At 39.8% G+C, this 14343-nt stretch overlaps 1 protein-coding gene across 2 annotated transcripts in view; it reads left to right on the forward strand.

Annotated features, from left to right (window-relative positions):
• The first annotated feature begins 2094 nt into the window (after window positions 1–2094).
• Grip128 (gamma-tubulin complex component 5) overlaps window positions 2095–14343 on the forward strand; it is a 136571-nt gene continuing 124322 nt past the window's right edge. Inside the window, exons 1-2 of one of the 2 annotated variants that reach the window (XM_081731328.1) lie at window positions 2095–2136; window positions 7811–8013. In XM_081731328.1, the coding sequence (XP_081587454.1) occupies window positions 7939–8013 (75 nt within the window). In that variant the 5' untranslated portion in view covers window positions 2095–2136; window positions 7811–7938. Of the gene's footprint in view, window positions 2137–7105; window positions 8014–14343 lie in introns of those variants that run through there. The other variant, XM_081731329.1, reaches the window with a different exon arrangement.

A 14343-nucleotide genomic window follows, 5' to 3' on the forward strand; every position in this document is an offset into this window, starting at 1 on the left:
AATTCCAATTTACCCGATCCTTTCTCCTCCCTAAACTCACTCTGCTCCGACACCTTCATACAAGCCGCAAACGTTCTCCATATCTCGCATCTCTCCCTTTCATATACAACAGTTAGTTAGAAATTGCACTACATCTGTTACATATCCAGCGCACATATATGCTCCCTTGCTACTTGCATGGCTATCCAGTTTTTTGCCAATCTTTTTCTATCATTTTTTCCAGTACCCTCCCGACTACCTTTTCGTTCCCCTCTCTTACCAACATTGTTTCTCCTCATCCACTCCTCCTCTCCCTCAGCACACTGTGCACTTGTACCGCGATGGTTCTGGCCATGGCTTGTATTTGGGATCAGCTATTTACGATTCCTCTCTTCAGCAATGTTTCAGCTTTAAACCACCCCATTATGTCACTACTTTTCTCACTGAAGCTTTTACCTTATTTGTACTCTTCCTCATTCTCTTCAGTATCAGTATCCCTCTATATGTATCGGCACTGATTCTAAATCTCTCCTACAATCTCCATAATCTCTTCCCTGGACTTCGAAATCCTTCTGGATAATTATAAAATTCGTCTTCTATATCGTCAGAGTTTACTCTACTATACTATAGGGTGCCCGGGGAATAAGGACGAATTTGAATTTCGCACCATTTTGTCATATGACGGTTGGCAGCCGTGGTTTTACCTTGTTTATTATCCTCTATCCTTCCGTTTAGTAGCCTGTGTGGTGAGCATTGTTGGTTGGTGTTTATCTTGGCATGAAGTATTTGATAACAAAGCAACGCGTCCAAGTTTTTAAAAGTTATTACAGAAACAAGGAAAGTCCCACGGCAACCATTCGTGATTTGCGTGTGACACTTGGACGCAATGTTGCTCCTACTGAATCATGAGTTCAGAAGTTGGTTCTGAAGTTTGAGACCACAGGGTCAGTGTTAAATGTTAAGCAAACTGGAAAACCACGTTCTGTTCGAACAGAAGAAAACATTGCTGTCGTGCGTGCCAGTGTGACAGTAAGCCCGATGAAAGCAGTTCGCAGACGAGCTCAACAATTGAATTTATTACCAAGAGACTGCATGAAATCCTGTCGAAAGCTCCGAAAATGCATGCATACAAGATTCAACTTACACAAGAGTTGAGGCCTACAGATCATGGAAAGAGAATCGTTTTGCTCAATGTTTATTGGCTCGACAAGCGGAGAACGAGAACTTCACTACAAGAATAATTTTTTCAGCTGAGGCACACTACCATCTCGGTGGGTACGTCAATAAGCAGAATTGCAGAATTTGTGGTACAAAAAATCCGCAAGTGACTATGGAAGAACAGATACATCCTCAAGGCACGACTGTGTGGTGTGGGTTCTGGCCAGGAGGAGTCATTGGCCCGTACTTTTTTGAAGACTATGAGGGAGATGGCATTACTGTGAACGTCGACCGATACAGACACATGCTTTCAGATTGGTTTTTCCCAGTTCTAGCTGATGCCGCAGCTTGTTTCGGAGCCCTGCACGGCACTCCCATTGATCTTGCAGTCTCACCTATAGACCTTTCTTCACGACTTACTACACTTCATTGTCAACGATGGACTGCTTATAGTACTTCATGTACAAAGGCACGGTGGTACTGGCACCAACGTTGTTCTCTCCGTTCTCCATCTTGGTTCATTCATCAAACTTTCTCTCCCTCCTACCTTCATTTCCTGCTCCGTAACAGACTTCACATTCTGTATACTCCCCGACGGTTTATATCTTCGAAGACGAACTACTCCACTTTTTAACTGTGATCTCGATACTGTCTCCATCAATCATATCATTTTCTCTTGTCCCCTACACCAACAATATCACCAGCCATTTCTCTCTATTCTTCATAAATTTCAAGGTTCTGATCCATTTAATGTAGATTCGTTAATTTTCACCTTATCGCTACCTGTTCTTACTGCCTATTATCTTTATTTACAAAGATCTACGTTATTTCGCATCTTATCTGTTTCTTTTGAAAACACCGTCTATAATTGACGGGAGATCGATCCTCGCTAAGTCAAGTAGTAACCGCAGTAAAAGAAGAAGAAGATCTTCGTCTTTGTTTGTAGCATTCGCAGAAGAAGAAGAAGAAGAAGAAGTGGAAAATATAAATACTGACTAAAATACAGTAAATAGGTACTATTGCAGGTGATGTTTATTAGGAGTTCGGTTTCGCGCGTGGTACTGTGTAGTCGAGTGATTACATAATCGCGAGTGAAGTGCTGAGTGTTATTACTTGAAGTGTTTCCTTAATTTGTTCTCATTGTGACAGTGATTCATATAATTCATATTACGCATTATCTAATATAGGGAAGTGTTAATCATGGCTGAACAATCGGGAGGAGACCCTCCTCCTGCACATTCCATGGTCACGGACCCTCCCACAGACACTACATTTGCTGATTCTGCAATCCCTATAGCGTCAGAAGTCACCGTTGAAACTATACCACCGGTGAATCTGTACCAAAACCATCACTTTCCTGATTTCGTAGTGCACGTGACATCTGATCCTTCTTCTAATACCGATACAAATATTGGGCGCAAACACCCCTCAAGTCTTGGTAGACTACTATTTCATAATAAGGTTCCAGGAATAAAATCTTTTCAACCTACGGGACGAAATCTAATTAAAGTGCTTTTTTATACCGGACAGCAAGCTAATGACTTTCTTACTAACCCGATTCTACGAGAAAACGGATGGAAAGCATACATACCAACCTACGCCACACATTCCGTTGGAGTGATCACAGGGGTGGACACTGACATAACGGATGCCGAACTCAAATCAGATATAAAAAGTAGGGCTGAAATAACGCATATCCGCCGCATTCATCGCCGGCACGATAATGAGTTCGTCCCCACCACCACAGTGGTACTTACTTTTGCCTCTCAAAATCTGCCAGAGGAATGCTCGCTCTACTATTCGAAATTCCGAGTAGCAACGTATATCCCCTCAGTCAAACAGTGCTGGGGGGGATGTTTCCGCCTGGGACACCGAAAAGTTGGGTGCCGCTCCAAACAAACAATATGCGCTAAATGTGGAGATTCACATGATACTAACAATTGTACTAAGCCACTTTGCTGCATCAATTGTCACGGACCGCATGCAGCCACTGAACGTACCTGCCCGGCCCGGAAACGACATGAGCGAATTAATCAACTCATGGTATTGGAAAAATTATCTTATAACGAAGCGCAAAAACGAGTGCCTCCATTGCAGCGCTCATCTCCTAACCCTTCCTCGGGTGTACCTACCTCTAATTTCTACTCCCCACTCCTTGCATTACCTCAGCAGCTCACACCCGAGCGCCAGCCAATTCCTTCCTCTTCCACGAAAGTTAACAACCTTTCTTACCACTATTCTCCCAAACCCCAACGACCTCCTCGTAAAGAAATAGAACTCCCCGCTGAACATCGCCACGTTCTTTCTCCAAAACGACGACGACCTACTGGACATGATTCTATCCAATCGGCTTCACAGAAACAATCGTTTATTCCAACCCCAACCAATTACTCTTCCACAGAAGAACGTGCCTTACTAGACTCTACAGGATCCTCTCCGGTTAGACGAACTCGCACGTTCAGAGGAGATACCTTGTACACCGGCTCTTCGAAGCCAGTTTGGAACCCAGAACGTGATACTAGTCATGCCAAGAAACAAGAACTATTACAGGAATTGCATCAGTTAACTCCCAAACTTCAGTCCGACACCCAGCCACTTACTGCATTAGATTTACAGGCGCTACTACTACGAATTATTCGCTTTCTGGAACATATCCAAGAATGACTCCGTTGCAGCAGTTAAGAATACTACAATGGAATCTCCAACAATTTCGTGGCAAGGAGGTGTTTTTATCGCAACTATGCCGCTTTTTTACTCCGGCTATCATCATGTTACAAGAAACCTGGACCCGCCTTGAAGACAACTTAAGAATTCCTGGATACCGAGTTTATCACCGTCCTCGGGATGACCACTACGGAGGTATCGCCTTGGGTATCCACACCTCCTTACCGGCTCGTGTTATATCAACACTTCCACCAACCGGCTCAACCAAAATACAAGTGCTCGGAGTGCTGTGTGCTGGACTCACTTTTATTAACATCTACGCCCCACCAGACAGCCCTCCTACAACTCATTACTGGCAACAATTATTTACTTCAATCCAAGGTCCCTGTGTTATTGGGGGTGATCCGAACTGTAAAAGTGTAAAATGGGGCAATCGTTACACCAACGTAGCTGCTCGGAACCTTCTCGCTGCTATGGACCATACAACTCACCTCATTGCAAATGATGGGACTGCTACTCGCCTCCCGAACCTTAATGGTTATCCAAGTGCGCCTGACATCACCATCCTCAGTTCTGCTCTGTATGCAAACCATAGTTGGAGTGTCTATGGATATACAGGTGGCAGCGATCATTTTCCTATTATAACTACACTTGAAGGAGTTACTTTTCCGAGAACGCCCAAGGCTCACCTTTCGCCATATGCTCCAACCGTTTCTCGCATTCCTCAATCATACAATCGTACAACATACCAGAATGCGACCGACGAACTTTTCCGGTATTTTTCAGTACAAGTCACTCCTATCAACACCTCTTCTTTCATACATATTATAGAAGCAGCAGCATCAGAAGCCTCCCCATCTACTTCTCAAATTCCTGGCCAGACTCGAACCCAAGCATCCCGTTCCCATTTTCCTTGGTGGAACAGACGTTGCCAACAACTCCTAAATGATAGTAAACAGAAGCAAAAGGCATTTTTTAACGAAAAGAGTCAACAAACATATGTACTCTATCGCCAATCCCAAGCGATGTATAAACGATACATCCAGCAATGTCGCAAACAACACTGGCAACAATTTTGTGCCACGCTCCACCCACAGGCTACTTCGTCTTCTATTTGGACGTTTATACGGAACCAAATTTCAGGATCTCCTCCACGCGCAGTTCTTACTGACAGTCTACCGCCTTGGATTGATGAATTTCATCGCCTTCTCACGCCTCCAGAACCACTGAATGACAGACGAACTATACAACCTCTTCTTGATCCGGAGTGTGATTCACCAATCTACAAGAATATCACCATCCAAGAATTGAATCTGGGGTTAACTGCTCGGCGATCCACTGCTCCTGGGAGAGATCAGATTAGATACCAACACTTGTACGACCTATCTCCATATGGTCGATCTGTACTTCTTCAAATCTACTCTCAGATATGGAGGACAGGACATATTCCTTCTTCATGGAAAGATTTAGCGGTAGTCCCTATACTTAAACCACACAAACCTATCGGGTTGGCTCAGAGTTATCGTCCGATTACTCTTATTTCATGCGTCGTGAAAGTTTTTGAGAAGATCATCCTCTCTAAATTGAACTGGCACTTGGAATATTATTCAGTCTTCCCACCCACATTAACTGGTTACCGGAAAGGCATGTCATCTTTGGACTCGGTTGCTGCTCTTCTTCTCGATATCTGGAACACATTCCAACATCGACAGTATTTGATTGCCGTTAAACTTGATCTGGAACATGCATATGACTCTATCATTCTCGATCGCCTCATCACTCACATGGCACAACTCCAACTTCCTACACCTTTTCTCCGATATACTCATAATTGGTTGGTACAACGTCGCATCTGCATCAAATATCATAACAGATATTCTTCTTATCGTTTAACATCATTGGGTATTCCTCAAGGCTCTAGTCTCTGTCCCACTTTATTTAATATATACACACTCTCTCTCCATCAACGCCTTAGAAAACTGGTTCGTATTCAACAATACTGCGACGACATGTTGTTATATGTAAAAACTTCCAACATAGTGGATGGGATACGCATTTTGCACGACGCTCTCCTCGAACTTCACTCCTGGACCTCTGAAAACGGCATGTCAGTCAACTGGGCGAAGTCTTCTTGCACTCTCTTCACCCGCAAACGTTTTCAACCTCCCATCCATCTCACGGTAAATAACACTCTTTTACCAGTTACACCTACTTTACAATATCTTGGTTTTCATCTCGATTCTAAACTAAATTGGAAGCATCATCTCAAAACAATAGCACTTAAAGCCCAACCTTATTTTAAGTTGCTGTCTTGCATCAGCCACAAGGGTTGGGGAACAGATATATCATCCCTGCAACAAGTCAGTACTCAATGTGTGGATGCAAAACTTCAATATGGCGGAATATTACTTTCTCCATTACCTAAACGGATCAGCGAACATCACATCCGTCTTCAAGCCACAACACAGCGAATTATATTCCGACAACCAAAGACGGCACCTTCCTCTGCACTTTTAGAAGAAGCTGGAATAATTCCTTTCCCAGTGAAAACATATTTTATGGCTAAAAAATTCCTCCTGCAACGCATATGCTGCACCTCCTCCCTATTATTACCAAAATTACAATTCCTATACAATAGCAACCTTCATACCAGACTTCCATATTATAAACAGCTACCTTGGATATATCGAGCATTCGTTAGTATACATAACTGGCTCAATCAATTGCATCGAGGACCGAAATTACCATGTTATACTGCACAATACAATACTCTTTTACTTTCTCCTACACTTGAGCAACCGGTGGTCTCTTTCAAACGTCTTCGATCCAATCAGCCTCAGATAGTGCGCCATCTCTGGGAACACCACATTCAATCTCATCACTCAAATACCATTTTAATTTACACGGATGCTTCTAAACAGCATACCGAACATGGATCTGTCGTTGGAGCAGGAATTTATATACCAGCGCTTAATTACGCAGAGACTCACCGACTTCCACCGAATACATCCATCTATTTAGCAGAAAGCTGGGCAATTCGCACGGCATTGAAAGCCGCTCTACAACGAAAACTACCTAACGTGGGAATTTGTAGTGATAGCCTTAGTGCGTTACAAGGTATATGTAGAACCCCATGGGCATCTGCCAATACATGGTTATACATCAATATTCGCCAACAGCTTCGAATATTACATAATAATCATCAAGTAGTTACGTTAATTCATACGCCCGCACACTGCGACATCCCTGGGAACGAAGTTAGCGATATCCTGAGCAGATATGCAACACAACATGGCACACCGATACATCTCCGGCTCCCAGCATCATCTTTCGCCGAGATGCTGCTCCAGAAACGGAAAACCGAATGGCGAACCTACCAACAACAACAACGATCAGGACCAGGAATTTATTATTGGCAACTAGAACCGACTCCCACCACGAGAAAATGGGAGGCCCCTCATAATTGGACAAGAAAACATCATTGTTTATATTCTCGCCTTCGTCTACATACTGCTCAGACTCCCATCCAGCAATATAAACAGCAGCAGCGCCCCTCACGCTTGTGTTATTGTGGACTAACTGAAGGTTCTATTGACCACCTGACCTTTCAGTGCTCTCTAACGCCTGGCTACCGTCCGATACTCAACACAGTCATTCATTCTGTTTATTTCACTAGCCCCGTAACAGTGTCTTTCTTACTAGCTAACAAAAACCACCTTGTTCTTTATCATCTGCTTCAATATTACATAGTGAACAACTACGACTTGTAATGGTGTCAAAGTGATCAACAGTGCAGTGCTTATATTATTCATCGCAGTTTGTAATATATAGTTTCTTCGACAGAATTAGTGTTCCACATGAAGTGATTGTTTCTATTGTGTTTGTTTATTTTGTTCCCAAATTGATCCTTGACCATTCATCTCTACAAGTATAGATACCCATTTAACCGTCTGTATTGCTCAGCGGACGAGTTCCTGGAGCATCAAAACATTGAGAGAGAGAGAGAGAGAATACAGTAAATAATATTCAGTATAATAACGGGAGCCTAGCCGCAGAATATTGTTTATTCACCGTATGAAAAATGCATAAGCATTTAGTAGGTATCATATAAAAATATATGTTTTACGTTTGTGAAAAATGGCAGTGCGAGTACGGGAAGAAATCATTATTCTGGTACGAGAGTTAATTAGTGCAGTTACGGGCTTAAATAAGGTAAGAAGCATGATAAACTCCTTGTGCAGTTTTACTACACGGATCTATAGTATAAGTAGTAATAGGAGTAGAGGTAAAAAAGGGTTAGAAGCCCCGCAGGGGTTCGTTGGGCATTACTCGAGCAGACGGCTCTACCAAATTTTCACTCATTTATTGCATTTCCCGATTTCTTCTATCAGAGCTTGCACTAAATGAGAAGCTAATGCATAAACCACGACCAACTTGTGCTAGGTGGCCACTAAAAGCACGAATGCTATCTAACTGAATCAGGGCAGGAGTGCAGCAGGGGGCCCGAACGGAGTGGGGTGCGTCCGTAGGAAGCAGGCGCGTCAGCGACGGGGGGCATACGGATAAACAAGGATAGTGGAAAAATCCATAAAATAATTTTCACCTTCAAAAACACTTAAATAATAGTAATATCTCTTACTTTCAAAATGTCTTCACTGGTTTCCCGGGTACAAATGGCCCACTGCGAGGAGAATTCCGTTTGTTTTGAATTTTTACTTCTTTTCCACACTTCGCATAGCTGATTTTACGTTTCAACATATCATGACGCTGCAAAAACTTTATAATATGACACTCTTTATCACACAGTTCTTTGCATGAGAAGACTTGCATATAAGGAAAAAATTTCTACTTGAGACAAAATTAAATACTAGTAATACAGCTGTAATTTATATTAACAAATGTAGGGTTGCTAGTATAAAGTTATAAGTGCTTTACGACAGAGAAGAGCGCATATAGAAGATGACTTTATTAGATACTATTTTCTACCGTCGGTATACTATTTCTGCACAGAGTACAGAATCTGTATTTTATATTTACAAATGGAGCGTTACTAGTATGGGGATAGTATTGGAATTGAGGGGCCAATAGAAAGTTAACATAATCTAATCGAAAGTAACCTAACCTAACTTAATCGTTTATGCGGGTATCCATTGCTGCTGACGCGCCTGCTTCCTACGGACGCATCCCTCACTAATGCTCAGGGTTTGTCGTGTATTCTATTACCACTTGTACATGATATAGAGTCATTTCTGTAGGTAGTTCAACAGTAAGAAGTATCCACGTGCACGGGAGATGAGAAGTTGGTCTTGTAAACTATTACCATTACTTCTTGTGTCCCCCTTGAATTTTATTTATGGCACGTGAAATATTTTCATGTCGCCCAGCGGAAACCTTTTAGGGGACAATAAAAGGGAAACCAATGAAAGATTTATAACTTTTCAACAATTCCGTCTAGTGGTGCGCCGAAAGTACACTAGTTCGCCGTTTTTTACTTTGTGTGTGTCTTTTCCTTTCAAATAACGGGAGGTGCAGTTTTAGAATCCGGATTCATACATAAATTTAACACATGTTTACTTTTTCCTTAACAAAATCTACTCCTAGTACTAATTTTTTTCTTTATACATATATATGCGAAGGGTGCAGATTCTCTTTATGAGTGCTTAACTGTTATTAATATAAATACAGTGGGACGTCGATAATCCGAACGCGGTCCTTAGAAGCTAGTGACAGTACACTAATTCAAGTTTCTTTGTGGGAAGTCGGTGTTTTCACAGAAGCTCATTCATATGTAATTGTTTGTAATACATATTTTTATTTTCTCTTAGACCTGTACAAGTTAAGTATTAAGTGTGAGTTACAAGAACAGTGTAATTTAGGGTACGAGCAGGTTCATCAGAAACATTAAATGTAAGTAGCCTTACGTGCGGTATTGTAATTGCCAGAGCCCGGATGTTGTTGACCTAAATTTTTTTAAAAAGTGACCTATAAAATGATACTAAAATTCCTGTAAAATGACCCTAAAAATCACAAAAATTGACTTTAAAAGTTGAGTTTTCTTAAACGTTTATTTCGTTAAACAGTGATATTTTTAATATCCATTGGATTTTTAGTTAACATTTCTCACTCATATTCAAAAAGTATTGTTTCACTTAGTTTCAGTCCATTGATCATTTATTTCTATTGATCAGTCCATTGTACGGCATTGTAAGTATTGAAAGTGTCAATTCACTCCCGAGTTAAAGCTAAGAAGCACTCTTAAACAATAAAAGTTCGCAAGTGTAGACTACATGAAAATAAGGGTTAATTTCCAAAGTTGGGCGTCCGTTTCCAGCAATATTTTTAAAATTTACAGGAAAGATATGGATAATTTGTTCGTTTGTGTGCTTGATAATATATAAGAGTCTCGAAAAATCTGTTTATTTGTTATATATAAGCGGCTATAAACATGGGACTATACGGCGAGCGGAGGGAACTATTTGGCGCAAGGTAACCGAACAGTTGCATTGTGGGAAAGAAACGAGCATTTATGTTATCAACATGGCGAATGTACAAGGGCAATGAACTAACAGTTTTAACATTTGTGAAGTAATACGTTGATAACGAGCAAAATCTTTTAAAAGTTTGTGAAGAGCACGGATTAATGAACCTAATAATAAGTTGCAGAAAGTGTGCAAAGGAGATAACAGCGAAAAAACGTGGCGAAAGCGGACGCCCAACTTCGGAATAAATGCCGAAAATAATAGATAGAAACATGTTTAAAATCCTTGTACGCCTTCTAATCCATTTTTAGTTATTCACGTGATCACATCCTTTGTAGTCACAACCCAAAACTATCTGTTTCGCCACCTACCAACCCTCACCTTTCGTTAACCAGCTACAGCTTAGTTTTCATTAGTTTGTTAAGAATGCAGTTTTTCCACCACAATAGTCAGGAAGCAAGAAAAGAGATTATTCAACTTCGTCTTTTCCACATTGGTAAACCGTGTCATTTAAAGATTACCTTATGTAGAAGAAAAAGAATAAAAAGACCATAAGTGACCTAAAAGTTACCTTAAAATATTTAAAAAAATGACCTGAAATTTCAAAACGGCAAAAAGTGACCAAAAGTTGACCCTAACAAACTATATTTTTAGAACCTAGAGTTAATGGATAACGTTTTTACTTGAACTTGCCTTGTCCTATGCGTAACAGAAAAAAGTTGACTTGTCAACAAGATCCGGGCCCTGGTAATTACTGTATGTACTGTATAACCACTGTATCGATAAAAAAGCATACCGTACAGTATATTAAAGCCTAAATGGCATTTTCTTGGGCAGTCTTCGAAAATACGAACTACCTGTGGTCAGAATTAGTTCGGATTTTCGACTTCCTACTGTAGTTAAAATTAATCAATTACAATTCTTCGCTAAACTTCCACAAATGGCGTCCTGGATTAAACCCACAAGAACCTGTTTTTAAAGTTGTATTTTTTATTTCTTTGTTGTTATTTTAATATACATAGTTTAGAATTACTCCTAATAAATTTCCATCGTCCACTTTTAACTGTTAATCACATATATTTCTTATTTTCATGCTTTTTGTGCTCACCACTACAAATTTGTTCATCTATGTTACATCACTGCGCAAAATGAGTAGCTTCCAGCTGTTGAATGTTGGAAACTACGCACTATCTAGACATTACAAAAACAGTGAATCCTATTTTCAACCAATATTATATCAAAACCCTACTAGTATTATATAAATAAACGTTTTGAGGGAGAATTTGGTAGAGCCTCGCGTCAACTATATATTCCTGAAACCTCACAAAATTCCAAAACGCTTACGAAATACTTCTTTCCCGTACAAGTTCGCCGCACAGAAGGATATTCATGAAATACATGAATATTCATGATATTCATGAATTCACTTAGCAGGAAATTCACTCTTACTGCATTAGAAAGTGTTTCTTAACAGGGAGTTGCATTAATAGGTGCAAATTAACTTTAGGAGGAATAAGTATAACTATAGCGTGTACACATATAGCATAAAAGCTGCAGTGTCTAAAACACGAAAAACTTCAAAACACAAACCAACTTTTGCTAAGTGACAAAAGCACGAATGCTATTTAACGGACTCAGGGCAGGAGTGCAGCAGGGGTCCCGAGCGGTAGCAATTAGGTGCGCCTGTAAAGTGGAGGCGCGTGAGCAGCGGTAGGTATACACTTAAACGAAATTGTGGGAAACTTAATGTGATATATTAGAAAATGTAACTATCTCATTCTCCTGTGATTGAGTTTGTAAAGTCATTCAGTTGCTGTGATTGAACTCGGCCAATACAAGTTCTCTTCGGGGGAAAGTCACAATAACGTTCTTTTTTCGGGTTAAAGCCACGAAATTCGCGAACATGGAATAAGCACGAATTGCAAAAAAACTTTAATAAAAAAAGTTTGAAGTAGACCAAGCCAACAATGTAGATTTGTATACCGGACAAACCTTAACATAAACAAACATAGAAACGATTATTTTCATATAAAATATAATCTAGCTGAAATACCCGACGTTGCACGGGAAGAGTAATGTTCAAGCACAGTATTTGAAGATAAAGGATGTGTAGAAGAAATGACAAAGAGTAGCGCCTTCAGCGTTTCAAGTATTAATTGTGCTCCAAGAGACATGTACAAAGCTTTCAGCATTATGCCTGTCAGACAATAAGGAACTGAGTAAAATATGTAAACACAATTATGTAAATTTGCGGATCAGCTGAAATACACGCTTTTTTTTACTAAATTTAAACTTAAATCTCATTGGAACTGTCAACAATCAGCTTAAGGACTCCGACAATTATGGTTTCGAGACTAATCTCGATCATTTTGGACATTGTGTTTTTCATCTTTCTTACACCTCACACCATGCCGAGGGGCTCAACCTGGGCTTGGACGGCATTGGCAGTGTCATTAATTATCTCAGTGACCCCGAAGACTATGAATTCGACACTGGTATCGGTTGTTTTCTATTATTTTTACATTTCATCTCTTCCCACCTAATTCTAGAATGTCTTACCCACAGTATTTTTTTTTTTTCCATGTTGTAAGTTGTCTGTGTGTGTGCCAGTTTCTTTTCAGAAAAGAGTTTACATATCGAGTTTCTTCTTCCTAACATAAGGAATTAATGAGCTACTCTGTTTTTACATACATTATAAGCTACTTCTTCCCTTTTAAAGCTCAGTCCTTCCCCTCAGGATACGAACTAAGAAGTCCTATATAGCCTACGGCCTCTTCCGGACTATGATTCTTCGATGAAATAACTTTGAAGTATGGAATTACTGTGAAGAATCCACACTGTTTGCTTTGAAATATCCAACTCAACTCTGTAGATTTGTATACCGGACAAACAAAGATTCAGTTATATATATATATATATATATATTCCTTTGTTGTACACAACACAGTTGTACAATTGTACCTGTATGTGAGGTTGCTTGCGTACCATTCTAATCAAATTCCTTTACGTGGCTTACATATACGTTTCAATTGCTGCAGGTACACAGTTGCATTGATCATTGTGGTGACAGTAGTTTGCGATGCACGATACTCTGAAGAGTTCACTAAACACAGAACATAATCATCAATTGGCGCAATGTGGTTTTGGTAGATCGGCAGTACAAGGTTCACACTGATCATGAAAGTCAAGGAAATTAAAATCTAGAACAATCATTTCTTTTCTTTTTTTCTTTATTTATTTTTAACTGTACCAATACAAGATATGAAGGGCGTCTCAGAGAATCAAGAGTGATTCGGGAAGATGACGATAAAAAGTAGCATGAGAAATGACAATTATCATTGGAAATAAAGAAGATTAAGGAGCGCTGAAGTGTGTTCAAGCTTTGAAAGGGAGAAGAGAACATATTAAATAAAAAATTGAAATGCTACAGAAAACTAAGTAAGTTAGGTTTATTAGTTGTAAGTAATCAAAGAGATCGACGAAATTAGTGTATGTTTATTTATGTTTATTAGTGTATTCAGAATGCTGAGATATTGAAGATGTCGTTAATGTATAATTATTGTTCACTGTTACTGTTTTATTGTACTCCAAATACAGGAAGTTTTACACATAAGAAATATTTAAAGTAAGCTTATATTTAAAAGTAAGGAGAGCGTTGGACGGGTGTAAGGATGGTGGAGGCCGATTAAAAAAAAAAAAAAAAAAAAAACTATAAATGATAGTCAATAAGAAAAGGAAAAAGCTAATACTCACCGCAATTCTTCTACATGTAACAGGTAGCGCTTTCGCTTTCGGAAGGAGCTTCTTCCATCTTCGGCTTGTTAAAGACTCAAAAAGGTTTAGGAACATGAAGGAAGGGTAAAAATGGTTAAAAGGTTAAGATATGTAGAAAACAAATCTTCTGTCAAACACAAACACATGGGAATGGACACTCACTTTCATTGTACACTGCTGTTCACTGTCTTCTTTTCTTGCTTTCCAAATGGCGAAAGTATGTAATGAAAAGAGAGAGAGAGAGAGGAACTGAACGTTTTCTAATAGATAACGTTTATAGACTTTAGTA

This window comes from Thermobia domestica, chromosome 11 (genome assembly GCF_964235325.1).
Source record: "Thermobia domestica chromosome 11, izTheDome1.hap1.1, whole genome shotgun sequence".
In the NCBI taxonomy this organism is placed as follows: domain Eukaryota; kingdom Metazoa; phylum Arthropoda; class Insecta; order Zygentoma; family Lepismatidae; genus Thermobia; species Thermobia domestica.